This window comes from Ogataea polymorpha, assembly GCF_001664045.1.
Source record: "Ogataea polymorpha strain NCYC 495 leu1.1 chromosome Unknown OGAPOscaffold_3, whole genome shotgun sequence".
Lineage (NCBI taxonomy): Eukaryota > Fungi > Ascomycota > Pichiomycetes > Pichiales > Pichiaceae > Ogataea > Ogataea polymorpha.
The window spans coordinates 1,001,416-1,028,325 of NW_017264700.1; the positions used below are offsets into that span (position 1 = coordinate 1,001,416).

At 48.2% G+C, this 26,910-nt stretch overlaps 15 protein-coding genes across 15 annotated transcripts; 5 read left to right on the forward strand and 10 right to left on the reverse strand.

Moving 5' to 3' along the window:
- Positions 1-16: 16 nt before the first annotated feature.
- Positions 17-719, reverse strand: OGAPODRAFT_16269 (uncharacterized protein). The gene has a single exon (XM_018354307.1). The coding sequence runs from the start codon at positions 334-336 to the stop codon at positions 91-93; it is 246 nt and encodes an 81-aa protein (XP_018211615.1). The 5' UTR covers positions 337-719; the 3' UTR covers positions 17-90.
- A 273-nt stretch (positions 720-992) lies between these two features.
- On the forward strand, positions 993-2,182 carry OGAPODRAFT_16270 (uncharacterized protein). Its single transcript, XM_018354308.1, has one exon. The coding sequence runs from the start codon at positions 1,218-1,220 to the stop codon at positions 2,109-2,111; it is 894 nt and encodes a 297-aa protein (XP_018211616.1). The 5' UTR covers positions 993-1,217; the 3' UTR covers positions 2,112-2,182.
- A 31-nt stretch (positions 2,183-2,213) lies between these two features.
- Positions 2,214-4,523, forward strand: OGAPODRAFT_99603 (uncharacterized protein; the record flags this gene model as incomplete). The annotated part of the gene is made up of 1 exon (XM_018358094.1): positions 2,214-4,523. The coding sequence occupies one exon, from the start codon at positions 2,214-2,216 to the stop codon at positions 3,060-3,062; it is 849 nt and encodes a 282-aa protein (XP_018211617.1). The 3' UTR covers positions 3,063-4,523.
- Positions 2,240-4,523, reverse strand: OGAPODRAFT_16271 (uncharacterized protein). The gene has a single exon (XM_018354309.1). The coding sequence runs from the start codon at positions 4,397-4,399 to the stop codon at positions 3,080-3,082; it is 1,320 nt and encodes a 439-aa protein (XP_018211618.1). The 5' UTR covers positions 4,400-4,523; the 3' UTR covers positions 2,240-3,079.
- A 74-nt stretch (positions 4,524-4,597) lies between these two features.
- OGAPODRAFT_16272 (uncharacterized protein) lies at positions 4,598-6,705 on the reverse strand. Its single transcript, XM_018354310.1, has one exon. It carries the CDS (start codon positions 6,517-6,519, stop codon positions 4,615-4,617), a length of 1,905 nt encoding a protein of 634 aa, XP_018211619.1. The 5' UTR covers positions 6,520-6,705; the 3' UTR covers positions 4,598-4,614.
- Positions 6,706-6,809: 104 nt separating this feature from the next.
- OGAPODRAFT_76206 (uncharacterized protein) lies at positions 6,810-8,990 on the reverse strand (the record flags this gene model as incomplete). Its single annotated transcript, XM_018356143.1, has 1 exon — positions 6,810-8,990. The coding sequence occupies one exon, from the start codon at positions 8,988-8,990 to the stop codon at positions 6,891-6,893; it is 2,100 nt and encodes a 699-aa protein (XP_018211620.1). The 3' UTR covers positions 6,810-6,890.
- A 94-nt stretch (positions 8,991-9,084) lies between these two features.
- Positions 9,085-10,900, reverse strand: OGAPODRAFT_16273 (uncharacterized protein). The gene has a single exon (XM_018354311.1). It carries the CDS (start codon positions 10,872-10,874, stop codon positions 9,135-9,137), a length of 1,740 nt encoding a protein of 579 aa, XP_018211621.1. The 5' UTR covers positions 10,875-10,900; the 3' UTR covers positions 9,085-9,134.
- Positions 10,901-10,935: 35 nt separating this feature from the next.
- OGAPODRAFT_16274 (uncharacterized protein) lies at positions 10,936-11,929 on the forward strand. The gene has a single exon (XM_018354312.1). The coding sequence runs from the start codon at positions 11,021-11,023 to the stop codon at positions 11,594-11,596; it is 576 nt and encodes a 191-aa protein (XP_018211622.1). The 5' UTR covers positions 10,936-11,020; the 3' UTR covers positions 11,597-11,929.
- Positions 11,930-11,947: 18 nt separating this feature from the next.
- OGAPODRAFT_16275 (uncharacterized protein) lies at positions 11,948-14,438 on the reverse strand. Its single transcript, XM_018354313.1, has one exon. The coding sequence runs from the start codon at positions 13,507-13,509 to the stop codon at positions 12,013-12,015; it is 1,497 nt and encodes a 498-aa protein (XP_018211623.1). The 5' UTR covers positions 13,510-14,438; the 3' UTR covers positions 11,948-12,012.
- On the reverse strand, positions 13,766-14,497 carry OGAPODRAFT_12697 (uncharacterized protein; the record flags this gene model as incomplete). Its single annotated transcript, XM_018353331.1, has 1 exon — positions 13,766-14,497. The coding sequence occupies one exon, from the start codon at positions 14,495-14,497 to the stop codon at positions 13,766-13,768; it is 732 nt and encodes a 243-aa protein (XP_018211624.1).
- A 3,633-nt stretch (positions 14,498-18,130) lies between these two features.
- OGAPODRAFT_37869 (uncharacterized protein) lies at positions 18,131-18,904 on the reverse strand (the record flags this gene model as incomplete). Its single annotated transcript, XM_018355346.1, has 1 exon — positions 18,131-18,904. A coding segment is annotated over one exon (774 nt), but the record flags the coding sequence as incomplete, so codon positions are not given.
- Positions 18,905-19,083: 179 nt separating this feature from the next.
- OGAPODRAFT_16276 (uncharacterized protein) lies at positions 19,084-20,140 on the forward strand. The gene has a single exon (XM_018354314.1). It carries the CDS (start codon positions 19,168-19,170, stop codon positions 19,621-19,623), a length of 456 nt encoding a protein of 151 aa, XP_018211626.1. The 5' UTR covers positions 19,084-19,167; the 3' UTR covers positions 19,624-20,140.
- On the reverse strand, positions 19,084-20,193 carry OGAPODRAFT_93659 (uncharacterized protein; the record flags this gene model as incomplete). The annotated part of the gene is made up of 2 exons (XM_018357382.1): positions 19,084-20,147; positions 20,183-20,193. 2 exons carry the CDS (start codon positions 20,191-20,193, stop codon positions 19,691-19,693), a joined length of 468 nt encoding a protein of 155 aa, XP_018211627.1. The 3' UTR covers positions 19,084-19,690.
- A 91-nt stretch (positions 20,194-20,284) lies between these two features.
- On the forward strand, positions 20,285-26,888 carry OGAPODRAFT_93660 (uncharacterized protein; the record flags this gene model as incomplete). Its single annotated transcript, XM_018357383.1, has 1 exon — positions 20,285-26,888. One exon carries the CDS (start codon positions 20,285-20,287, stop codon positions 24,527-24,529), a length of 4,245 nt encoding a protein of 1,414 aa, XP_018211628.1. The 3' UTR covers positions 24,530-26,888.
- On the reverse strand, positions 21,678-26,888 carry OGAPODRAFT_93661 (uncharacterized protein). Its single transcript, XM_018357384.1, has one exon. It carries the CDS (start codon positions 26,657-26,659, stop codon positions 24,554-24,556), a length of 2,106 nt encoding a protein of 701 aa, XP_018211629.1. The 5' UTR covers positions 26,660-26,888; the 3' UTR covers positions 21,678-24,553.
- Positions 26,889-26,910: the final 22 nt, after the last annotated feature.

Below are 26,910 nucleotides of genomic sequence, written 5' to 3' on the forward strand. Positions count from 1 at the left end.
TTAAAAATATTAAATCGGATTAGGTGCCGGGTAATAACCCTAGCGAGATTAGAAAGTTTTCTAGTAAATGAGCATCCGTGCACCAGTAGCTCAGAGTGAAGATCCTCGCTGAATGCTCTCCTTCAGATCGGAAAGATACTCGTCATAGTGTCTGTCAAGCTTATCGTTGAACTGCTTGTTTTGGTCATTGATGAAATTCTGACGATCCTGCGCCGTTTTCCGCCTTTTAACCGTAGTAGTCTCGCGCTCCTTTAGTTGATCTACCATCTGGTTGAGTTTTTCTCGGCTAGTCAAAGAACTGATGATTTCGGAGTCAGACTTTCCCTCCTTCTTCATTTCGGAATATATCTGTTTCTGGGCCTCGTATTGCTCTGAATTCAGCGGATTCAGATTTTTCAGGCCTTTTGTGTATGTCTGACGAGCGAGTTGCTTGAAATTTTGAAACTCTCTGTCTTCAGCCGCCGTTTTGCCGGCTTCGAGTTTCGCATGCCATGCTTCGTCTTGTTCAATTGTGTACCGCAAATTTCGGAGACGTTCGCTATCTAACCCTTCGTTGAGTAATTTTGTCTCCTGTATTTCTACTTCTGCTTCTTTTTGAGCAGCTGCGGCCCTTAATTTCTGTTCCTCTTTCAGCTGCTTAAATTCCCGTTGCAACTCCCTCTCATTTTCCTCAAGCGCAAGCTCCTTGAGCTGTTTCAGTTTTTTCAATCTTTCAAGCCGTTCCTCAACATTGAGACCTCGACTCATGTAAATCAATTTATTTTTGATTTTTGGCCTTCAATAAATTTTTCACGTCCGGCCTTGGCATTGTGGGGTGGTGATTCGATCAGCCTAGATAATTTGGGCTCATGACGGTCGGGTAAATTGGGAGGATGTGATTTTTCAGGTCTTTCCTAGAGTGCAGCTTTCAGATTTACTTAGTCAGCTTGCAGGATGGCTGAAATTGGCTGCTTTGCTCAGCTTACACCCTAAATGCAAATAAGGGCATTAAGCTCGGATCTTCCCAGTGGGGTACATGACATCTTGTGGCAAAAGCCGAATAATCATCGGGAACAGCAGGTATTATTTTTCTGTCTACACTTCTAGCCTCATTTGCTACAGAATAAATCAAACGTGCATATTGATAAGCTAAAGTTAAATCGAGAGCGATTATTTTATAAGCTAAATTTAATCCGAGAGCGATTATTTAGTTGCGATTAAACTAGACACAGCCATAAATGTCGCCATTGAAGTTTCTGTCTCCATTTGAATACAAGGAGCCTCAGCAAGGGTTTTGGGGTCCAGTGACTTCAACAATCGACTGGTGTGAGGAAAATTATGTGATCTCTCCGTATTTTGCAGAGCTTGTTAACGCCACCACGAATCTCTCGTTCTACTTTCTTTCGCTCAACCTGGTGCGTTCGGCTATTGTGAACAAGCATGGACTGATGTTCGTCTTTGTGTCCATCGGTATGTGTATCGTTGGAATCGGTTCCTGGTTGTTCCACATGACTCTAAAATATGAATTTCAATTATTAGACGAGCTCCCAATGATTTATGTCACAGCTATTCCATTTGCCTACATTTTTGGGCTGGAAACAGAGTCCAAGGTGAAGAGGTTCTCAATTTATGGACTCACTGCGGTCGTCATCGCAGCACTAACTTATATCTATTGCTCGGTGTACAAAAATCCAGAGCTTCACCAGGCTTCCTATGCAGTTCTCAATTTTGCCATAGTGTTTAAATCACTATCCTTGGTGAAAAACCACGTTACTGACTACAACCAGAGACACTTTCTTTATAAATTCGTTGGCTTTGCCCTGTTTGAGTTTCTGTTCGGGTTTTTAGTTTGGAATCTCGACACCTTCTACTGCTCGGAACTGATTAGGGTCAGGAGACTTGTCGGCCTCCCATTTGGGGCACTGTTGCTGGAAGGACATGGGTGGTGGCACATTCTCACCTCTTTGGGGATTTTCCATTTCATTCTCTACAACCAGCTCCTTAACGTGTGGTACCATGGTCTTCAGGACCAATATGAGCTGGTTTGGAAGCTAGGCATGCCTTTTGAGGTTAGGCTGAAACAGAGTACATCGCCTAGGCAGGTGAAAGATGAGAAAAAGACCGTTAAATAGACATTAGATCACAAAAGTCGATCGACGCACATAAAGTCCAAAGATTCATCTTCTGTGGAGTAATCAAATAAATTTATCCGTTGCTTCCATTCAATATTTCAGATGGTATATTTTGATTATCCGGCAAAGCTTCCGGAGTCCTATGTTGGATTTTGGGGGCCTGTCACCGCCACGATTGACTGGTGTGAGGAAAACTACATTTTCACACCGTATATTGCCGAAGTGGTAAATAGCTTCACCAATTTCATCTTTGTGGCCCTGGCAATGGGCCATCTGTGGAGTACATACAAGAACAACTTTGGCAGTCTTTACGTTTTTATTTCCATCGGTTTTGCATCAGTCGGAATCGGCTCATTCCTGTTCCACATGACCCTGCGTTACGAGTACCAGCTGATGGATGAGCTACCCATGGTCTATGTCACGGCACTCCCGTTCGGCTACATTTTCAGTTGGAACCAGCCCCGCCCCGTACAATATGCCTGGAGAGTTGGTACCTTTGCTGCGACTGCGCTGTTCACTTACATTTATATATATGTGCAGAGGGATCCAGCCTTTCATCAAGTGTTTTACGCTATACTCAATTTTGGGGTGATCTACAAAACGATCAGGACTATCCAATTGAAGGTCACAGATCCAAATGCAAGAAAGACTATGTATAAGATGCTTGTATTGGCAGTGTCTTTATTTGTTTTTGGCTTCTTCATTTGGAACCTGGACTTCTTGCTATGTCCTAATCTTATAGACTGGCGTCGTAATATTCTCGGCATTCCATTGGGTGTTCTGACCGAGGGCCATGGATGGTGGCACATTTTCACCGGTCTGGGAGTCTATTACTTTATTATTTACAACCAGTTGTTACACACGTGGATGACCGATCAGCAAGACAAATACAAGCTTGTGTGGCATGGAATATTTGCCGAGGTACAACTCCAAAAGCCAAAAAATGAGTAATGTGACAGTTATAGAGTCTAGCATAATTCGCATTCTCCCACTTTAGCACAGATGTATCGGTAATTGTTGTCGAGCAAATGCAGCCTAGGGTCGTGTTCGAGGTGAGGCTGTTGGTGAAGCGTGTCTACGGCTGTTTTGATTTCTTCCATTGTAGCAGAAAACCACGGTAGCTGGGTGATTGAGCTGTCTCTAGATATCAGAATGCCTAAAGTTTTGACTTTTTCCAGTAAATGCACTAGATCAAGCTGGCGCTCCATTACGCGGCCGGCGGCAAAACCGTCAAATGCCAGGTTTGCCAATGTTGTGTCGTTCCTATGCTCTATAATTTTGTACACGATTTTCTGAAGCTCGGAATTGATGTCGTGGTCGCGATAATTGTAAGACTTCCATCTCACGATATGCTCTTCCAAACTCGCCGCTTCATCCTCACTAAGCTTATATGAGTATTTCCAATGGAAAATAAGGTTCAGTTTTAGTACATTTTTGTGCTCTTTCTCGCAAAGTCGCTTCTCAAAAAGAGTATCAACCAAAAACAGCATTTTTAGGTATGATTTCTTGGGAAACTGTTCTCTGAATTCTCTATTTCCCACAAGCTTGTTTAGTAGGTAAACAGCCTGAAGATACTCCATCTTGCTAGATGCGGCAAAGCTGGCCAGAATATCAACCAATTTCTCGACGCTTTTGATTTTCGCAGCTACCGCGGCTTGTTGTTCCGGAGACATTATATGATTTCCCAAAATTATCATCCCCAATGCCTGAAGTGCCATATTATCGGTATCGATGAGTTGAAGGTACTTCTCTAGATCGTTATTTGCGTTGGACGGATTCGCAGAAATATTCATCACGCTTTCGAACAGTCGCCGATCGTCGTCTTCTGCCACCCGCTGAATCATGTCGTGCATCAGCTGTGTGTCAGTTTGTAGATCCATGTCGTTTTTGCTCATATGCAGCATCAGATTACGGTGGTCGATGTTCATAAGTGCTCTAAAAAGCTCGCAAGATGTGCTTTGGTTCGTCAGTTCCTCCAATACGCTGTTCCAAACGTCTTTCCAATCATCAGGAACACTCTGACGGGCCACTTTCAAAGCGCTTCCGTTAGCATTGAGAAACGTCGATGCCTCTGGAAAGTCCAAAAGCAAATTATTCAGAAAATGCAAAATAAAGAAACTGTGTTTCGATCCATCGAGATGGTCTCGTGTGAATGTAAAAAACTGCTCTGCTTTTGCCTGGTGCAAAACTAGTTGTCTGTTAGCCATCGAGTCGGCAACGAAGTTTGCCAATAATCTGTATATATCATCCAACGGAGCCACCTCTTGCTTCAAAATTGTATACTCCATAATGTTGGGAACCAGCGCTCTCAGGGCCCCGCTAGCCCTGTTAGTCTCATCCCTGAGATAGGTACCGATTTGGAAAAACAGAGACGACGAATCGTCCTCTCCAGATTTCAGAAGTGTGCGCAACTGGTCTACCGCATCCTCAAATGACATAATTTTAGTGAAGAATTAATTTCAGAAAACATTACACGGATTAATACACGGATTAATACACGGAATTAATGGTGCTTGCGCACCTCTCTGTACCACCCAGCACCGACATCTTCCCCCCTCGTCCCTGGCTCGCGGTCAATATACCCGAATGAGCCACAGTCGTTCAACCAAAAGTGATTAGATAGCCCAGCAGCATCCATCCGGAACTTGGGATCGGTGATCAACATGCAGCCGAGAAAATCGCTGATCTCGCGTGAGTCCGTCTCGCTGAACTTATACTTCTCCATAAGTACGCTCTCAAGTGGCCATGGCTTTAGATTCTTGATCTGGCGCAGTGTCTTCATGTCGGAATGGAAATATCTCTTTGTGTTGTAACCTTCCTCCAAGACGTGACGCGATATGGGGCCAACCAGCTCAATTATCTGCGCCAGATGGTCGTCGTTCTTGCTGAACGTCGGACCCTCAGTAGGATCGAAAAGATAGTCTCCTGTAAGAAGCTCAAACAACAAACACCCTACCGACCAGATATCAGATGAGCATCCCCAATTAGCCCCCAGTATCACTTCCGGAGCCCTGTATTGTCTGGTTTGAATATCGTCGGTGAAATGTCTATGAACCCAGCATGCATTTCCCAGGTCTGCTATCTTCACTGTGATCAGGTCATCATCGTCAAGCTCATCCTCCCGAGGTGGCTCAGCAGAGAACGGGTCAGACTCCTTGAAACTCTTGTCAAGCAGAAATTGTAGATCTTGATGAGATGTTTCCGAACGAATAGGAATATTTCCGACGGTTCTACCGGCAAAGGTAGAAATTGAAGACTGTAGCGGTGAAACGAAAAACGAACTGGACTTAGATCTCAGCGGCGACGGAAGAGGCTGTGACCCTGTCACTAGCGTTTGTCGTCTTGAATGACGGCTCTTCCTAAACGGTATCTGTCTCTTCTCTTCGTCGAGCGATGAAGAACTAGCCTCCCCGCCAGATTCTTTGAGTTTGGACGATACCCTTCTTAGTAGCTTCCTCTCTCTTTGAGAGTCTTCTAGATACTTGACCAGCTTTTCCACATCTTCGATCTCCAGAAGAATGTTTTCTGGTTTGATATCGGTATGGATTATGCCACATTGACGATGTAGAAAATCTGACGCCAGCAGAATTTGTTTGGCAATCTGTTTCACAAACTTGATCGGCAGACCTTTGTGCTTATATCTACGGATCAGACTCAATAGATTTTCGCCCAACACCTCGAAAACCATGCAAATGTGGGTTCCGTTAGGTCCTTGGTGGTCGAAGTAGTCCAGTAATTTGATGAGATGCCTATGGCCTGGATGTTGCGGGTCGGTGTGATTGATCTTGGATAAAAGCTTGATTTCGTCAATCGCTGTCTCCCTGTAGGATTTGGCGCTCCGCACAACCTTCATAGCAACATGTCTATTCTCCTGTGTGTCTTTGGCAAGCCAGACGGTTGAAAAATGGCCCCATCCCAGTTTTCGCACCAAAACGTACCGGCCATCTTTGTATGTTTCCCCGAGATAAGCCGGATGATAGCCGCCAGGAACGTAGTCCTCCATATCTTCCTCGTTGGCCGGGTCCACCTCTGAGTCTGTGTCAGAATCGTTCGAAGCGTCTTCTCCCAATTGTGCTTGCAGAAGCTGTTTCAGACTTGTCGGCTCCTTGATAGTTTCTCCTTCCACAACGTGCTCCTTTATGGAGGTCGTAGTAGCCTGGGGATTGGCCTTGGTAAGATCTTCATCTTTCAGGTTTGTCAATTTCTGTGTCACTTCTTTGAGGATCTCCTCTTCGTGCTCAAAATGGTGCTCGTGTGGGTCCGGCAATTCCTCGCCAGCTTCTTTCAACGCAAGCGATAGTTTCGACGTTGTTGGGTTTCCTGGTTCGGTAGACGCATTTTCCTTGTTCCTGTTCATCTTCGGTGCCTCATTGTTATTGGTGCTCTCTTCTGAGGGCAGGAAGGACATGCTGACCCCTCTTGGTTGGAATTGTAATTGTAACTGGTTTTAGACCGCCTCTTTCTTGTTTCCTGAATCTTCTTCCGGTACAGCACCACGCCAAAACAGCTGCTTTATTCTCCTAACAGGATCTGCCAATCCAAACACTATGAATGGCCTCCTTTGCTAATGATCAAGCGGGAGGTTGATTTTCTAAAATAATGCGTACCCATTTATTTTTTTTTCCCATACCCTAATTTTCTCTGCGTCCGTCGATCGCCGCTACAATTAAAATCCAAAATACAAACTAAACGCATTATTCGCCTGTGTACTATGTATTAGATGAATTTAGCAAGTAAAACGATCAATATCATCACAAAGATATCTATGTCGCAAGCCAATTAGTCTAGATCCTCAGCCATGTCAACGTCTCCATCTTTAGCCTGGCTCTCTCCCTCGGTCTTTTTCTCGTCATCTGCAGCCTTCTGAGCTGCTCTCTCAGCAGCAAGCTTCTCGGCCATCGCAGCGGCTTGCGCAGCCTCCTGCTTAGCTCTCAACTCTTGTCTCAACTCCTCTTGCTTGGCGTTGTATCTGCCCTTGATCAAGTTGCCAATAGAGGCCAACTCCTCGTACTTAGCAATGTACTTGGCCTTGGTGGAGTCGTCACCCTCGCCATAAAGCCACTCCTCTGTGTCCATCAAAAGTTTCGACAGCTTCTCCTTCTCCTCAGGAGAGGCAAAGTCCGCGTATTGGTCCTCAAGCTTACCTCTCAACTCGTAGATGTACTCCTCCAATGCGTTCTTTCTGTCCTCTGTCTCTGCAACAAGCTTGTCCTCGGCAACCATCTTTCCTTCTTGTTCGAAAAACTCGGCAAGGACGTCTTTTGGCAAGGCTAATCCTTCGTACTCAATGTTCAGATCCTTGGTCTTGACGAGTTTCTTGACAATCTTGTACTCTGGCTCGTCCTCTGGCTTGGCTTCTGGGTTCTCCACAAGCTCCTTGACCTCCTTCTCCTCAACAATGTAAGCAGACTCGATGGTGAAGAAGCCGGATGGATCGTTTCTGACCTTCAGCTTGCAGATGGCAGAGTCCTGTCCCTCCGGAACCTCAACGCCAGAAATCTTCCACTTGGCAATCTCTGGACGAGTACCATTAGGTAGCTGGTCTGGATGGGTGTATTTAGCCTCAATCTCAAAGTCAGAGGTTCTGTATAAGGTGATCAGCTTGGTGGATGGGAAAACGCCTCCCTTAGGGAACACCTCCAAGTGGTCGGTGTCTTCAGCATCCTTGTCCCAGTAGTAGGTGACAGAGAAGCTGTTGATATCCTCAAACTTGAACGGTCTGACTCTCAAGGTTGGAGAGTGCATAGCACAGATGAAGGCAGCACCCTTAGCAATGGCCTCGTCCTGGTTCAAAGTGAAGGACAGTGGCTTGCCAAACACCTCAGCAAGTCTAGTCTTCACAGATGGAACTCTGGTACATCCACCAATGACCTCGACGGAATCCAGGTCCTCGGCCTTTAGGCCAGCAACTTCCAAAGCTTTCTCGATCGGAACGTGGATTCTGTCAAGCAATGGCTTGACCATCTCCTCAAGCTCTTCTCTTGTCAATTGAGACGAAACATCAACATCGTTCATGACAGACTCAATGTTGAATGGAGCTTGCGAGTTGGCGGACAGCACTTTCTTTAATTTCTCAGCAGCGGCCAGGACTCTGTTGTATCCCTTAGGGTTGGATCTGATGTCGATCTTGTATTTCTCTTTGAACTCGTCAGCGAAATGCTCTGCAATAGCTTTGTCGAAATCTCTGCCTCCAAAGTGTTTGTCGTATGCCGATCCCAGAATCCTGAGCTCTCCTTTTTTCACAGCACCGATGGAAACGGTGTAGGAGGAGTGGCCAATGTCGACGAAGGCAACCTTCTTTGGCTCCTCCTCCGGCAAATCTGTCTTGAACACACCGTAACCCACAGCAGCAGCGGTGACCTCATTGACGACTCTCACCGGATTCAGGCCGGCAATGTGGCAAGCATCAGCTGCCGCTCTTCTTTGTTGCTCAGTGTACCAGACAGGAACAGCCAAACAGATATCGGTGATGTTGCCCTTGGTTTCCTTGGCAGCAATGTCTTTCAATTTATTCAAGTACATGGCAACCAGCTGAACAGATGTAAACTGCTCTTCCTTTCCAAGATATCTCACTTGTGCTGCAGCATATCCGTCTTTGTCGACCAACGGACAGGTAAAAAACTTCTTCTCAACTTCGAAATCAGGCGAATCAGCGTTCAAAGCAAGAATTCGTTTCAAGTTGTCGACTGTGTTTTTCAAGTTGGATGTCTGCTGTGTCTTTCCTGTCTCACCAATGGATCTATTTCTCACGCCAAACCCAACGATAGCTGGGGTGCTTCTGTTGGAAACTTCATTCACAACAATATCAATACCTCTGTTCTTCGCAACAGCGACAACGGCGCTATGGTTTCCTAAATCAACACCAAATGGAGTAGACATGATTGATCAATAAATAATTAATCTTGTTAACAAGCAACTTTTTAAACCTTGAAAAATTTTAAGACACTTTATTTTTTTTACGTGTACACTTCAGGAACTTTCTAGAAATTACACTACTTGGATATTTCTTGTCACCACAAGGCCCTAGTAGCCGACTTGCAAGATCGTCTGCAGAGTCCTCCACCCGTCGCTATCAACCAGCTTGTAGCAATCGGGCAGGGCCTCTTCGCCCTTGCCCATTTTGCGAGCAATTTCCACCAGCAGCTCGTATTCATGGCCGCTCAAGATGTCTTGGTTCAGTGTAAAATACACCAGCAAGTGAAAGTTGCTGAGAAGCGTTGCCAAAACGTTCATGTCATCGCCATTGATAGAGCTCAAATAGTTCTTAAGATCAGGCATTGAAGCGGATTCTCCAATATAGGCCCTGTTTTCAATAGGGAACTTGTTTGAAGCACCCCCTTTGAAAAACGGTGACGACCGTTCAGGGAATCCGTGAGTTAATGATACCAGCAAATATTCAACAGGGAAGCTGGGCGTGGCGTGCTGCTTGACTTGTAGCCCGTACTCGTTGATTTTCTGGTAAAAAATCTCAGGAACATATCTTTCGTCATTCTGTTCGTTGATGTAAACCTCATTTGGATGTGTGGAAGGACTGATGAGGTCAGCCTTGACCAGGCCTTCTCCACTCTCAGATATCTGATATGCTTCTATGTCGATCTCGCCACTGGTGTTCCCGGAGATCACGCAGGTGACGAACTTGGATGAGAATATCCCCGAGTCCGACCATTTACATATGTTGGGGAACTTGAGCTGCCACTTGATAGCAAAAATTGCCTCTAAAGAAGAGAGAAAAAAGGAATCCTTGTGTCTTTTGCAAATCACAGATCCATTCCCGCTTCCGGCGTCAAGCAAATCTGTGAATATTATGCCGACTGGCTGCAAATCTAATTTCTTGATTAGAGACAATATTTGCTGCTCTTCTTCCCAATTTTGAAGTATAATGCCGTCCTCTTGGTCAACCTGAGGAAGCTCGTATATGGCCTCAACCTTTGCTTTGATTCCCAAAGGCACTTTTTCATACTTATCGTAAGATCCAAGCATTAGGCCGATTCTTTGGGTTCCGGATAATCTCCAGGCGTTTATAAATTCATTGATGATCTCGCTATCTTGAAATTCCACATGGTCTACCATTCGGAAGTTTTGTCTCTGAAGAGTGATCGCGGAAGGCTGACATTTGGAACAGATTCCTTTTGGCCAAGGATCATGGCCAGCCGTACAATTCTTGTTGATCTTGAAATTGGACTCTGAAAGTGGCGAGATATACGACGATCCTGACTCTTTTCTATTTTTCAAGGAGTTCAGCTCGTTGATATGAGCATGGAATGAAATATGCTTGATGTTATGTTCCTGCTGGTATCCCTTGTCCCATGGCGGCAATGGCGAACAATACTCGCACATACCCTTATCTGTGTGCTTACAAAGCGGGGTCCTCTTTCTTGGAATGAGACCTTCCTCTCTGTCATAAATGTCATCGATAGGCAGCTGTCTGGCCGCTGTGTTTGTTTCCTTGACTTCCCTGGTGCTGACCGTCTTACTGGCCTCAGCCGGCTCGTAAGTCAAATAAAGCATATCTCCGTGCTTGAGATTTAGTCCCTGGACTGACTGGTCCTTGATATCCAACGCCAGCTGTCCCTGATCACTGGGACTGGAGGCCAATCTTAGTGATTCTGGTTTAAATGGGGGCAACTTTGAGGCCAATTGGTCGAGCACCGAGCCAAAACTGGCACCTTGGCTGGTGTTCAGACGAAACATGCCATCTTTGGATCTGAATCTAAGAACCTGGCTGTTAGGGCTTTCTTGGTGTCGGGTACCTACCAATGACATTCTATGGATTTATAAATATTTGCCACAAAAAATGTTAAAAGTTGAAAAAATTAAGTGCGCCCCGAGTGCTGATATGAAATAGAATGATACGAATATGCCACAAGAGACTGTTTTCGTCCTCGTTGCATGTGTTGCAGTCTGATAAAATGGACTTCTATCGCTTGATGGCCAAGTCGCGCAACCAAAAAGCCAAATCCGACGACGAAAGTGTTCGAACCATGTCCCTGACCTTTGATACTAGACCCAAAACCGCCGCTGATAACGCCGATATAGACAAGATCTTTGGATTTTCTGGAAAGAATAAGTCAGACAAGTCCTCCAGACGAGACGTTTCGTATAGAAGCATACAGAGAAATATCGCTGGAGTGATGGTGCCGAAACGCCCCATAGAGCCGGACAATTGTTGTATGAGTGGCTGCGTGAACTGCGTGTGGGAACTTTATGGAGAGGACCTGGAGGAGTGGAAACAGCTCACCAAGCTTGCTGCCCAAAAACTCATGGAGCAGGGTGACGACGTGAAGGAGAAGTGGCCGGTAGGCTTTGATCCACCTCCCGACTATCTGCCTGCAAAATACATTCCTGAAGAACTCAAGGAAAAGAACGTGAGGCAGGAGCGGCATGTGGAGATGCCACTAGGGTTGCAAGTTTTTACACAGCTGGAAAAAAAGCTGAAAGCAAAACACCGGCAGCAATCCGATTCCAGAGTAGCGGCGCAAGCATAGGCCCGTTGTATTTGATATGTATTACCGATATATTCTAGCATTATTCGATATCGACGCCATTTTTCTTCAAAAACTCTTTGGCCTCAGCAATTTCGCCGAGCAGTTCATGATACTTGTCTTCCTTGTCTTTGAAGGTGAAGACTCCATAACCCAGCGTGCCCAGTGCGTAACAGCCAAACGACACGAGAGCCCACCATGGGACCACAGGCAACACTTCTTGCTGGACTATTTTCGGTAATGGAATGACGCCAACTAGAAGTGAGAAGTAGATTGCAGAAAGAGTAAATATAGCGAGCGCGGTTTCGGACGCTTTTGTCATTGAGAAGAGATTATATTTTTGGATTTAATTTTGTTTTGGCAAGTCGCAACATATTTTATGTCGCGTAAGTAATTCATTTAATAAAAATATCAAGTCTCTACAACAAGGCCAAAAGGACAACTGTCAGGCCCGAAAGCAGACCCGCACATTGGGCATTGCGGTTACCCTGCCCCCTGGAGGACGAAGACGTAGGCGAAACTGAAGAGGCAGACGAGGACGAGGCAGACGACGTTGTCGAAGGATGGTGAGCACTGCCGGACTCGGACGTGCCGGTCTGACTGTTGATGGTGTTGGTGGAGGCCACAGAAATGACCGCAGAAGTGATCTCGGTGCCATCGGTATCAAAAATAGTGTAATTCGAGGCTCTAATATCGACGTCCACGATTTTACCGACATTCGAGTTGTTGGCACCATACAGGATCATATCCTCAACTCCGTCTGGGGCTTCAGGCAGATCAAAGTCGGCATCAAAAACCGAAGACAGCGATTCCAAATAATCCTTGTCACATGTGACGATTCTGGCCTTCGACACCTCGTCAGAATAGATTGTTGGAATGGTCGAGTTTTCGAGCTGCGACTTGAGGTTGTCGAAGTCTTTCTTGATGGTGACAGAACCATTGCTTGCAATTTCCACCAGACCGTAGTCATTAGCTTCTGTGGAGTACTCGTAAATCAGACCACCACTTAGGGTGTTGACCAGTCCCCCATAGACACCCTCGCTCACTTCGTCGAAAGTTCTTGGGGTTTTGGTGATGCAGCCGTACTCGGAGAAAAACACAGGGATCGTGGAGTTCGAAATGGTCTTGTTGAGCTCGCCGTAGCCGGAAGAAGCCCAGTCGGACACGCCAGAACACCATTCGTAAGAGTTGATACCAAAGAAGTCGGACTTGGAAAGATCGTCCTCATCGCCGTCGATAGAGCAAAGCATGTACGCCAAGGTGGCCTCTCTGAGCCCATCTTCCAAAACGTCGGCGGCGGAGTAGCCGATAGGGATGGTTCTGTTGGCGTTATTTTCGATGTACTGCTTGATATCTCTCTGAACGGCACGGAGATACTTTGGATCGACTGCAGCCGAAGTTTCGTCGTTGATGACCTCGTTACCACTGAAGAATCCGAGCAGGTTAGGGTAGTTTTTGAAAGCGTCAACCATCTTGAACACCCTCTCCATGTAGGAGTAAGTGTACGATTTGCTTGGGTTGTATCTGTCCAGAGACTCGCCCGAGAGCGGCGAATTAACATCTATCATGACGTATATGCCCGCAGAATTGAAGATCGACATACACTCATCGTGGTTGAGCTCAGGGTTCACAGTGTAAACCCTGATAACGTTGACTTTCGAGCCCAGGTTCTGCAAAACGTAAGCGTCTCTGTAGCACGCCTCTGGATCGGAAAGAACGTCGGTGGGGTTGGAGTCCTGGTAGTCTGAAGACCCGCCTGGCTGGTAGTCGACGCCGGTGACAAAGAAAACTTCGCCGGCGTCGCTTGCGTCCACGGCTGGCTTGATGAACCGGTTTCCAATTATCTCGATAGGAATCATGGCACTGGCGACAGAAAGCGAACAAAGAACGCTCAACAAAGATCTGTATCCCAACATGGTAGCTAGAGCAACGAAACGAGTGAAGGTTAGGAGGCAAACGAAAGAGCTAAGTCAAAAGATTGTTTTTCTTTGTTTTTTAGATCTCCACAAATTAATATCAGAGATTTGCATCCTGTTCTGGTACACGGTGCGAGGTGGGAGCCCTATTTTTACATGGCGTGCACGGACATATTTTGTAGACAATTGGCAGCGTGGAGCAGAGAGAATACTGGAATTCTGTCGCAACGCGACACACGATGTGTCGTGACCTGATTCAGTCGAGCAAACTGAAGAAACCCTTGTAAGCCACGTCGATGTCCCAAAGAAACTCCTTCAGCTCCTCTTCGGTGAGCGACTCATTAAGCTTCAAATTATTGAGCTTGATCAGCCACTGCACGAGCTTGGCGCGACCGTCGTAGTCGCCAAACACCTTGTTTGTGCTGGTTACGATGTCAGTGAGCAAGGGATGGAGTTGCTCCTTATTGTTGTAATTGAGCTTGATTGCGTCCATTAGGGTAATAAAAGAGCCCGTTGCCTCGGCAATTGCTTTGCCCTTGAGCGCGATCTCGCTTCCGCTGGCGGACGGAGCGAGATTCACGGCTGCTGAAGAGCCGTGCGACTGGGTGGCGGTTGCCGGGAGGCCGATTTGGATGCGTTTGACGGCCAGGGGACAGTCCAATTGCAAACGTTGTACGAATTTATCCAGGTCGTCGAATTCTTTCTTGATTTCGTCGTCCTTGAGAATGAGGTTATACTGGTTAATCAGTCGCATAACTGTGTTCGTGTAGTAGTCCTCATTGTCGTGGAATTTGTCCTTGATGAAAGATTTCTCCAGAACGTTAATTGCCACTATGATGGAGTACAGTTCTGCAAGCGACTCGGCACGGTCTCTTTGGCGATTCGACTCAAAGAGGGGGATCTCGTGGTCTAGAGACTGCTTGGCGCGGCGGATCAGGCTCTCCGAGACCGAGCGCGACGTTGCTGGGGCGTACGCCAATTGTTCCATAGTTTGTGAGAGTTTTTTATTTTGGCACAGCCGAATTTAACATTTGCACAGCCTTACGGACAGCAAGAATTCGACACAGAGTTAGCTGGCCAGGGCCGCTGTTTTGCAGCACGAGAGGCCAGCATGAGCGACCTAGTGCGCACCTGGTGGCTTTCGACACTGCTTTTGCACGAGGTATCTGTAGCCCGAATGTCCTTTCTCCCCTTCGGGGAAAATCATAACTCTGGTCGGAAACGGCCCTGAGATCTGCAGTATGCAAGCCGAAAGTTTCCCGCATTTGTGCATTGTCACACGCTGTTCGGCCCGACTTGCAACAATTCGCCAAACCGAAAACCTGGGCGAGTCCGCAGGAGCGTGCATGAAGCCCACCCGCACCAGGCCGCCTAGTCCTGCTTGCGCCTATACAGCCACTAATTACCTGCACCCGTTTCCGCGCATCTGCGACGAAAAACAAAAATTTTCTAATTTGGGAAGCGTTATTACTGTCGTACAGCGCAGGACCTAAAGAACCTTTTTCCACAGGAGCTGAAAACTTTACTGATAATTCCTTGGTGTCTTTTCTTGTAACACTAGCGTCTTCCACCATGGTGAACATAGCTAGTGCCGTCGGTTGGGCGTCATACTTCGCTTTGCAAGCTGTGGCCACATATCCTGAATATGGAGGCTACTACCAGTTTGGGAGATACACCAATTCCTCCCACAGCGTTGACCCTCTAACTTCGGCCACTTTCAGGTCCAGCTTTTACCACAACGACTCCTTCACCTTGCCTTCCTTGTCGACCCCCGAAATCGTCCCCTCGGCGTCCTTTCCAGAAGGCCCTTCCTTCCCATCCCTTCCGTTTCCCTCCTTGTCTCTTCCAGAAGTCTCCCCCGTATTCCCAACTGTACCCACGGCGAGTCCAAGCAGTCCTTCGCTATCGTTTCCAGAAGTTACTTCGTTATCTCTCACAATCCCAGACCACGAGCCCTCAGTGTCAGTGTCAGTGTCGGGCCCTCAAATCCCGCCACCCCCAACGGTCTCCTCACAAACACCACCATCGCTCCCTGATATCCCGGATTCTCCGTCTGCTCCGCCTCCACCGGGTGCCCCAACTGAAACGGATTCTCTCGTGGCTACGTCTCGGTCGTCCTCATCGCAGACACGCTCACCACAAACACCACCATGGTCAACATCGCCGCCATCATCGGCGGCCACAGTGTCCGTGCCATCCACGGCCTCGGTATCGGAGCCACCACCGTCGCAGACCGCATCGTCTCCATCCACAGACCTGTCCTCTTCAGCCATTCGCTCCCCAGATCTGTCCGATTCGACGATTCTCTCTCCATCACTCTCCTCAGCCACTCCGTGCACCCCTACTCCGTACATGAAGTTTATTCAGGAGTCCTCGACATACTACTGGGGGATCTACGTCCCGTCTAGCTACGGCTCGTTCTCCATTGAAATGGACCAGGGAGACAACTGGATATTCGACAGCGACCACTTCCACCCGGCAGACATCGTTCTCAGCAACGGGAAGGTGTCCTATACTGCCGAAACAGCCGCCAGCGGAGCAGACGTGTGTGTAGATGACCTTGTCAGCGCAGACTTTGGCTTCCTGGCCTCGTTCTACGCCATGGACGTCATCACCGGCAGCTACCAGGCTAACGCCACACTCGACACCGAAAATGCCGGAACTGTGTTCCTCAACGCGTCCGGCTTTGTCGAGATCCACCCCACCATCTCAGCTTTCCAGGACAACGACACCGGCTACGGCGTTTTCGAGATCCACGTTCCGTCTAACTTCACGCCGTTTGGAATCAGCGCAGAAAGCGAGAACAACTGGGTCTTTGTCGACCAGTACTACCATTTCGACTACGACGGGTCCTCTGTGAACGGCTCGTTCTCCAATCTGGCCAACAACTCCATCGACATGTCCTATCCTCTTACCCATGCTCCAGGCGGCGCCTACAACGTCGGCTTTGCCATCAGGCCGGTCGACAGCAACCAGGTCCTGAAAAAAAGAGCAGAGAGCGACTACGATGCCACCTTCACTTTCACCGACCCGGAGACCACAATGTATCTGAGCACCTCCGTCTCTCTGACCCAAACGGCTACCTCAACTCCGTCCTCCACCTCAAGCTCCTCTACAGCGTCAGCCTCGTCCACAGACGCCCCTACCTACACCATCACCTACGAAGGAGACAGAATATTCATAGATTTCTCAATTCCTTCGAGCATCATGGAACGCGGCTCTGTGTCGTATTCCACCTCCAACGAGGACAACTTTGAAATCGACAGCGCCAGCTCGGGCACCATCCCGCAGAGCAGTTCAGCTGCCAGCTTCGAAATCACCGGACACGAGCCAGACAACACGAAGCCGGGCTCCGTCGACGTTTACATCTCGCTTGCGTCTGGATCCAAAGTAAAGAGAGCCGACTCCTGGTACTATACCATCAAGCTGAGCGCCACGTCTTCCAGCGGCGTGATTAAGCCCAGCTCTTCAGAGTCCTCAGCCCAAACAACCCAGGTCCTCACCACTACAAATAGCGACGGCAAGACCACTGTGGTCACTACGGTCGTTGCCAAAGTCACCAGTGTAGTGTCTGATGACGACGACACACTCACATCCATCGACGGGTCTGCCATGACTACCAGCAAGGCAGACCCTCACGGCGAGACCATCAAGACATCTTCGAGCCGAACAAGTGGCTCGACAACCAGCTCCAAAACCGCAAATAACGCGAAAACCACCGCGACACAAGCAGGCCAAACAGTGGTCACCAGTGTGAACTCTAACGGTGACACCACGGTGATCACCACGAGTCTTGCCTCGGGCGTCGCTCTGTACCTGACGACTGACCGAGCAGAAAATACAGTTCTGGCCACATCTTATAGCTCTGGCTCGGACGGCTATGTCACAGCCACCACCAACGCTGACGGGGACATTGTGTACATCACCGTGAAAGAAGCAAGTGCTACGGCAACCTCAAATACAGACGAATCCTCCAGTGGATCATCCAATCACTCCCGCGGCTCCTCCGTCAGCCCGTCTAACGGAGCCATTGTGACCACAGACGCAAGCGGCCACTCGACCACGATTTCCTCTAGAGGCTACAAAACAACCATTACGGGCACTGATTCCAAAGGAAACACGCTGCTGGTCACAACCAGCGTGCCAGCCGGTGCCTCTGCGATTTTGACTACAGATGCCAACGGCAGCCAGACGCTTACCACGGTGACTGCGTCTCGTGGAAGCCATTCCCACTCTGCCGGCCTGTCCATCTACTCCGGCAAAGGCGTCTCCAAAGCACCATCAGCATTGCTCGGTGTTCTCACCGTGCTCTTTTACGTCCTCCTCTGATGAGGATCCATCCAGTATGGAACAACACTTAATACCCAGGCGCACAATATATATTAAAGGACCTTGAATCTAGTTACTGTAAAGTGGTCTTTTTTTCATGCCATTGCAGGTGTCTGCGCAGATCGTAGTCCTTCTTGAACCCTCTGCCGCACAGATGGCACAAAATGGTGCGTTCGTTCACGTTGGACACTAACAGGCTGATTACAGACCCGATTCTGCCCTTCTTGAGCTGTTTCTGAAACGTCTGCTTTGTTGGCTTCGAGACAAGCACCTCGTCGATCGGCGAGTCGACCGAAGAGGCGTACTGGAGCTCCTCATTGCTCTGGTGGTCCGGATGGCTATTTTCGTAATGCTGTGCCAGATCCTCCTTTTTTTGGTATCTTTCGTCGCAGAGCGAGCATCTCCATATCTTGACGGCCGTCATTTCGTCGTGAATCTTCATGTGATTGGCCAATCCTGTTGGTCCCACGCAGCGCTTCCCACAGATATCGCACGAGAGCTTGGAATGCTCGGATTTTATGTGCAGTTGCAAAGCAGACCACACCTTGAAAGCCTTGAAACAGCCAGGATACTCGCAAATGAGCTTTGGCGTGGCGCTGTGGTGTTTTTCCATATGGTCGGAGAGTCTTCCTGGACGGCTGAAGCTCTTGCCGCACTCTTTGCACGTTAGTCGCGAAGCATTGTGTACAGAATTGATGTGTGCTTTGAGAGACTGGTGTTTGTAGAATGACTCGGTGCAATTTTCATGACTGCACTTGAACGACTTGTAATGCGTTTTTTCGTGTCGCCGCAGATGCTGGTTGGTGTTCACCCCCTTGCCGCAGATCGAGCAATGCAGCGGTTTGGCGTCCTCGTCAGTGTGTTTGAGCATATGTCGTTGCAAATGGTCTTTTCTGATAAACGACTCACCACAAGAAGAGCAGTTGAATGGTCTTTCATTGGTGTGCGTGCGTATGTGTTGTTCTAGTAGCGATGGCTTGGCGTACGCCTTGCCGCAGTCCTCATAGTGACAGAAATATTTTTTCAGTCTAGAAGGGGAGCTGGATCTCGAGGAGCTCCGGCTAGAATTTCTGGACGAAGGGTCGGGCGATAGTATTCCCGGAGGAGCATCTAAAATTCTCGGATTTTTGGACGACTCTAGTGGCGCGGGATCGTCTAGTTTTCGCTTCGCCAAAGAATCTCCAGAAGCCATTCCTTATCAGATGCTAAATTAAATATTTTTATATTTTTTTTACTCTTGTTACCCGGAAGGAGCCCTTGTCTTAGCAAAAATTTTTCAAAATAACGGTGTTGTTTGTTAGTCTTCAATAGACCTCCAACAGACGCAATATGGCAGATTATGACGATGATGGATTCAAAAACGAAAAGTTCGACGACTTTGAAGAGGACATAGAGCTGAGCGAGGAGGAACGGTTCAGTGACGAGGAGCCATTGGAAACCGAAGATGGAAAGACTATCGTGAAAGGAGGCCTGGGACCAGACGACGCCGAGGCTTTTGCCAACGGGAGCACGCACAAGAAGGGCAAGAACCTCGCGATTCCTAAAGACCAGCGCACAACCACGCCATACATGACGAAATACGAAAGAGCAAGAATATTGGGTACCAGAGCTCTACAAATCTCCATGAATGCTCCTGTGCTGGTCGATATCGAGGGAGAGACTGACCCGTTGCAAATCGCCCTCAAAGAACTCTCGCAGAGAAAAATCCCGCTAATCATCAGAAGATACCTGCCTGACGGCTCATACGAGGACTGGAGTGTCGACGAGCTGATTATTGATCAATAATGGACCTGTATTTTATTTATCGTTTGGCATAGAAATTGAATGTATCATTGACTCGCTCTGTATTTGCCTAATGTGAAACTGTGTCGATGAACTTGTCGGCTGCAAAGGCGGTTTTTCCCGTAAGATCGCTCTTCTTACTGAACGACTTTAGCACGTTTTTCATATCCTCCTTGCTCAAATGAATATCCTGGTTTGCACTGCTCACGTTTGCGAGATGCTCCCTGAGCTCCGTGGCGTTCACAGTGTTGGAGTCGTCTTTGAAGGTCGCAAACACCTGTTTCAGCTCGCTGCGGTCGCTGAAGTCGCCGTATTTCGAGCCCATCAGCTTCAAAAAATTGTTAAACACCAGCCCTTCGGAACCAGCCTCTGCCATCATCTTTTGGGCCTCTCCCTCGTCCTTCAATCCGAGGCTGGTGTACGTGTTTCTGATATCTTCCTCTGTGATCTTTCCGTCGTGATCTTGGTCGATCACGTCAAAAACTCCTTTCCAATGAGCAACCTGCTCTCCTGAGAGCGCACTGATGCTCCACTCTGCTGTCTACTTGTCAGATTCTTGCACACTTTCTCCATTACTTACACTCATGATAATTAATCTAATGTAAACAAAAATAATCTGCACCTTTTTTTTTTATTTTTGAAGATTAATTAATTCACCCTGCAAATGTCGGTGAACAGTCTGTTGAAGGCTGCCAAGCAGTCATTCAAAGATGACGACCCGAATTACGTGATATACTGCTGCGACAAGATCATTGAGGAACACGACAAGAACAACTACTTTGCATATATCTTCAAAGGCAAGGCGCTACACATGCTGAAGGACGATGCCAAGGCATTTGCCTCCTACGAGCAGGCTGCAAAGATAAACTCGGATGAAATTCTTGCGTGGAAGGGAATGCTTGAGTTGCAACGAGATAGTACCGATTACAAGCGGTTTTTTGCGGTGGTGACCGGGCTGGCAAACAGTTTGCTTGCTAAGAACGATCCTCTGACAGAGGTGGTGACGGAGGTGCGAGATTATCTGAAAAAATTCAAGCGCAAGATCCCAGAGCTCACAGAGTACTACTATCGCCAGGTCATCCCTGGCTCAGAGTTGGGCGACCTGATGGGAGAGATGCTTGAAAAACCGGAAATCGCACTCTACCAACTGATTAACATAGTACAGGAGAAGCAGAACAACTACGTGAAGTCGCAGTTGTTCAAGAACAAGCTTACCGGAATCTCAAACATGTCTGAAAAAAGCCAGCTGGCGTACAACAAGGTGATTGTGACCGCACATAAGCAGTTCAAACTGTCGGAGTTGTGCCAGAGATATATCGATATCTGCACAGACGACTTTCATCGCCGCAAAATGGAGTCGCGTTTGTTGGAACAGAAATACGAGCTTCTGAAGGCGTCGCCCCCAGAAGAGAAGAAACAACTGTTTACAGAGGTTTTCGACATGGCCCATGGAATGGTGGTTGTGAATAATCCTGTTCAGCACGCGTGGGACCTCTATTTGGACTGGCTGGACCTGAAATCGGTCGATTCTTTGGATCTCATCGTCGTTGCCGATTATATCAAGCTGTTTGGAAACGTTGGGCTGGGCGCAGTGCTGTATGCTTTTATTTCCTCGGACATTTCTCCCTTTGAGAGAAAAAGAGTCAAGGAGTATCTCAAGGTTGAAAAAAAATCGAAAAGAAGACACAACAGAAAGAACAAGCGTGTCCTGAAAAACATCAAAACCACAGAAGATACCGAGGACGACCCACACGACGAGTCCACTATACCCCTGGAGGAGGCAGAGCAGGGAAATAGTTCCGAGGACCTCTCTGCGGCCGATGTGCTCGAGCTGATGATCCAGGGCATCAAGGTGGCAGCGGAGTCGATTCTTGCGCACCGCATAGTTGTCGCTTACTATTTGCATCTGCGGGAGTACGAGAGTGCTCTTGAGTATGCCAAACAACTCGTGACTCTCGTTTCGAAAGAGCAGAAAAAGACGCTTTTGGAGCTCAAGAACACCAAAAAGGACTCTCTGCTGTCTCTGGCTACGGCATACACCTACTACGAGCCTCCACGGCACTTTTCACAGGCGCTGAGACTCTACGACTCTGTCCTAGCCAGCTCACCAACCGACATCCAGGCCAGAATCGGCAAGGGCCTCATATTAGTGGAGCAGAAAAATTACGCGGCCGCTTCAGAGCTATTGGAAAAAGTGCTGGAGGATGCACCAGACCACTTACAAGCCAATCTTGAGTACAGCTGGAGTATTATCCAAATTGGTCGCTATTCCGAAGGACGCGAGGGACTGCAAAAGGCGTATAAGCTTATTGACGGTACCGACCCCAATTCCCTGGAAATGCGTGGCACCACGCTCTGGCGCATGGCTGAGTCTTATTTGATGGAATTGAAGAGTCTGGAAAGCCCAGACGAGGAAACTGCTGCTGGGCTGGTAAAGTCGGCGTTCGACTTGCTAATCGAGGCCCTTAAACAGTCGGAATCGCTCTCTGCGCCTTACAGCTCTCTGGGTTACATTTATCTCACGTATTACGACAACCAGACACGGGCCTTGAAGTGCTTGACCAAAGCTTTCGAGCTGAACGCCGGCGACATGCTTGCTGCGCGGGAGCTGGCCAATTATTTCAGTGACAACAAAGACTGGGAGATGGTGGAGGTTGTTTGTCAAAGAGTGATCGACAGCGAACAGGGACGCTTGGCCATGCTGTCCTTGGACGAAGACGGGTCCTGGCCGTACAGGATGCTCGGATGTGCAGCTCTCGAGCGCCAGGACGACAGCAAGGCGATCGAGCTGTTCCAAAACGGTCTTCGGCTGAACTCCTTGGACGTGGACTCGTGGATCGGGCTGGGCGAAGGGTATCTTGCTCGTGGACGGCTGGACGCCGCGCTGAAAGTTTTCAACAAGGCGCTGGAGCTGGAGCCGGATAACTGGCACGGCATATACTTGCTTGCGGTTGTTTTAGGCGAGATGGGAGAATTCCAGGACAGCATATTCCACTTGGAGAAAATTGCCGACACAAGGCCAGACGAGCTGTGCATTGTCAATCGTCTCGCTGAGACGCTAATTATGAAGACCAATTACGAAATCAGCAACAGCCACATAGCACGGTCGATGGACACGGCACTCAAGGCGTTCGAGGCTCTCAGAAAAGCAGCAGATCTGAGTCCACATGCTCCTAGTCTCTGGCGTCTGCTGTCGGAGCTTTTGAAACTTCTGCTGACCGTCGAGTCGCACATCGAGCACATTCCGTTTGACAGTCTGGAATTCATCATGAGCCGAGCCCCGGATACGAGCAGCGTACGGTTGCTCAAGGAGATGGGCGAGGACGACCATTACAAAAAACTAAAAACAAGCAACAGCAAAGTGGACAAAACGTGCTACTACATGATCGAGAGCGCGCGCGTAGCACTTTCCGTGACTGGTGACGGCGCAGCTCGGCTTCTGCGTTCCTCGGTGACGTACAACCTCGGCGTGGCCTATCTGGTGGCATTTCTGCGGCTCGAGAGATCTAGTCTCCAAGAGTGCTCCATCAAGGCGTTCAAAAAGGCAATCATCCTCGAAAACGACAACCCGGAGTACTGGAACTCGCTAGGAATTGTATCTCTGGTGCAGAGCCCAAAAGTGGCTCAACACTGCTTCATCAAGGCCTCGTCTCTGTCGCCACGTGACCCGGCCCCATGGACTCATCTGGCGGTGTTGTACATGCATCACGGCGACCTTGACCTTGCAAACCAGTGTTTTTTGCGGGTGCAGTCGCTTGCTCCGGGGCAGGCAGCCTGTTGGACTGGAAGAGCGCTTGTTGAACAGGCCAAGGGAGACAACAAGTCGGCCTCGCAGCTGCTAACGCACGCACACGTCATGTCCAACGGAAAGAGCCCATTGTCGATGCTTCTGTACAGTTTTTCCGTCGTGAAATCACTTATTGGCAGCGAGATCGACGAGCAGAACTTGGACTCTGTCCAGGAGCTCAATGTGGCCAATCTTTCCATTCTGACCTACCTCAAATACTATCCAAAGGATAGGCTAGCATTGCAAGTGGCCACTTTGATCATTGAGCGAGTGCGTGACTTTGAAACGGGGCTTCGCTACTCCCAGCAGCTCTGTGACTTACTGGAAGAAAAATATGAGCAGGAAAGCTCTCCAGAAATAGCCGTGGCGCTATCCACCGCCCTTGCCCAGCTTTCAAGAATGTATCTGGGCTCGCAGGAGTACGACAAGGCGATCGAGGTCAGCGAGCAGTCCATGGACTTGCTGGAAGAGATAAACGAACTGACTGAAGACGTGCAGAAAATCATGCTCTCGTCACTGGCTGTGCTGGGACTGTCTAGTTTCTTCAAGGATGACTTCGACGCGGCGCTGGTCGAGTTCAAGAAAATATTGGACTCTTTCCCAGACTCGAGAAGAATAGTTGTTCTGATTGCTCAAGTGCTTTATGATTGCAACACAGAGGATACTAAACAGGCTGCCATTGACGAGCTGTTCAACCACATTGAGAACTACGGAACGTCGCTGCTCGTTGCACTGACTTTGGCCTCCATCTCGCTAGTCGAAAACCTTGAAGAGTTCTATCCAGCAATCAAGGAAGAATTGGAGTCGCTGTCTTTGAAAGAGAGAATAGACGACACAGCAAGCAGCGTGCCATTTTTCCTTGAGCAGCTGCAATTAAGAATGGGCACGGGAACGGCTGCCATCTGGCAGAGAAACGCATTTATGTTCCCGGCAGACGCATATACCTGGAAAAAACTGGATAGACACGTGCATCTAAATGTCTGCCTGAACTCGAAGAGTGTGGACGCTGGCGAGTTGAGCAACGCATACATTGAGACAGGCGAGCTACGGGCGATCCAGCGCTCTCTTCTTCTTAATCCAAGCAACGTTGACGGCTACATTGCACTAAAGGGATGTTCATGACATGCATTAGTACACTATAATAGATTAAAACTCCTGATTATTCTTGGCTAGTGTCATGTCACTCATAGCAAATAACAAATCATCCTCGTCGTCCTCAGCATGTCCACTAGAAGGCCCTGTGTTTCTTGACTTGGTGTCTGTGGAGCGAGGTGAGTGTTCATCGTGCTCGTCGTCATCCGACTCGAACACGTCTTCGTTGAAGGACTTGAGTTTGAGCAGCTCTGGATTGACTGGCCGGGTGCTGCTGTTTGTGGAATTTGTATTTGTGCGCTGTGAAGAGCTAGTAAGCCTCCGTAAACTGTTGTGGACTGTAGCCACCGCTGTTGCCGATGCAGGAGGCGACGAATTGTGCCGAAGATATTGTGCCAGCGAGGAGTTCGATGGCGAGCCAGACGACGCGTGGAATTTCCCATATGTCACCGAAGGCGTTACCATTGGCGCAGAAGCTCCGGGCCTTAGCGCTTGTGAGGAAGGCGAGTAGTTCGAAGAAACAGATCCTCTGCGAGACCTGTCGGAGAAGACCGTCCGTTTGAATACCTGAGACTGGGAGGTTTGACTTTGGCTGTGTATCATGATCTGGTTTGACGTTGGTGAGCCGTGCTGCTGCTGTTCCAACGCGAGGAAGTCATTGGATTTTTGGAAAGTCTTGAAATTTGCGAGAGGATCTTCATACACCGACGGAGAGTTCGACGGGAATCTCAAATCCGGTTTCGAGTCCAGCATCTTCATGAAACTATCAAGGTCGTCGTCCATGTAAATAGAGCTCGAGGGGCCCAGTTCAGTGGACGACACCGAGGGAGATTTGTTTCTTGAGCGGAAATTATGCAATATAGGATTGTTGCTCGGCGTTGAAAAGGGCTGATTAGCGACAACCAACTGGCCGTCTAGACTATTATTTCTACTCGAAACTGTCCGAAATCTGGATCCAAACGACGAAGAAAACCTTCTCGAGTTGGAGGACACTTGATGCCCTGTTTCTTGCATCTGATTTTGCACCATAGACCCGATTGACTTGGGAAGCGAATCTTTATTTTGCCGTAGTATAGGCACCAAAGATGCGCTGGAGTTTGTTTTATTCAAAGTGACAGGAATAGGCTTCGATGTCGAGAACGAAGACACACTTTGATTGCTCTGTGTGGCACCAGGGGGAGGAGAAGAGGATGAGTTGATCGAGCCCACTTTGAACAGCTGGACCGATCTGGTCGACGACCTCCGTCTTGGTGACTGGTCAGACCAATGGATCGATGCAGATGAGACCCTGTTTTGTAAATAGTCCATTGGAGACGTAAGACTGTTGCCATCACTGTCGTAATTAGTGCGAACGGATGGGAGATGGTCCAGCATAAACTGAGATGAAAGAGCCTCCTCAGTGTCGCTGACCTGGAAGTTGCAATTGGTACGATAGGAAACAGACACTCTCAATGCTCCTATTGGAGTCAAGACAGGTTGCAATTTTTTGGAGCTCGTGTGCTCCTCTTCGCTCAGAAGCTTTTTGCTCAGTCCTATTCTTCCCTTTGAAGTGATTGGCTTAGAGCCATCTAATATGCGGCATGAGACATGGATGGCGCTGTTTTTCGATTTAGATTTCACCAGTTTGTCCCGCAATCTATAGCTTGGAAGTAGACCCGCCAGCAGGTACAAAGACCGAAACAAAATGATGATTTTCTTATAAATGGACGGAAACTCCATTACCTCATTGTCGAAGGTACTGAGGTCAAACTCAATGAGCCATCTCTCCAACACGATCTCACTTTTTTTGCTTGTTTTCACGATCACGTCATCAAGCATGAGTGTTTGATTAGAGCTGAGCCCTCTTAAGTCCAAAAATGTTTCCAGGACCAGCGGGGGAAGCGACAGTATGTCTTTGTTTCGCCAGAGAGAAAGCTCGGTCCTCGGAATCTCATAGTTGCCGAGGTCCAGATTGAACCATCTATTATTATATTTGGACTGCGAAAAGGTATCGCCCATCGCGCCGTAACTATCATCTGGCTGCAACACGACCGACGGGAACGCAACTCGAAAATGGAATATCACATGTGCCGCCTTGAGAAAGAAGTTCTGGATGATTTGCGCTAGCTTGTCTGACTGCTTCTCAGATAAAAGTTTTGAAGGTCTTCTCGCCGAGCTCATTGCTGATTAATTTACAATAACAAGCCACAGTAGGATCAATTGTAGCAACAGTGGGCAGTAATGGAGTGGTGAGAAGGCGAAATTAAGCTGTGAGTGTTTGATCAAAAAATTGATTTGAGGGCAAATCCGATAAGAAAACCAAACCCACAAGACTTGGATAGAAAACCCACAATAATAGACCTGGCAGTGAGTAATTGCAAACCGTGTGGCTTGATGACTAAAAAATGTGCTGATGTTTCTGATTCAACTAA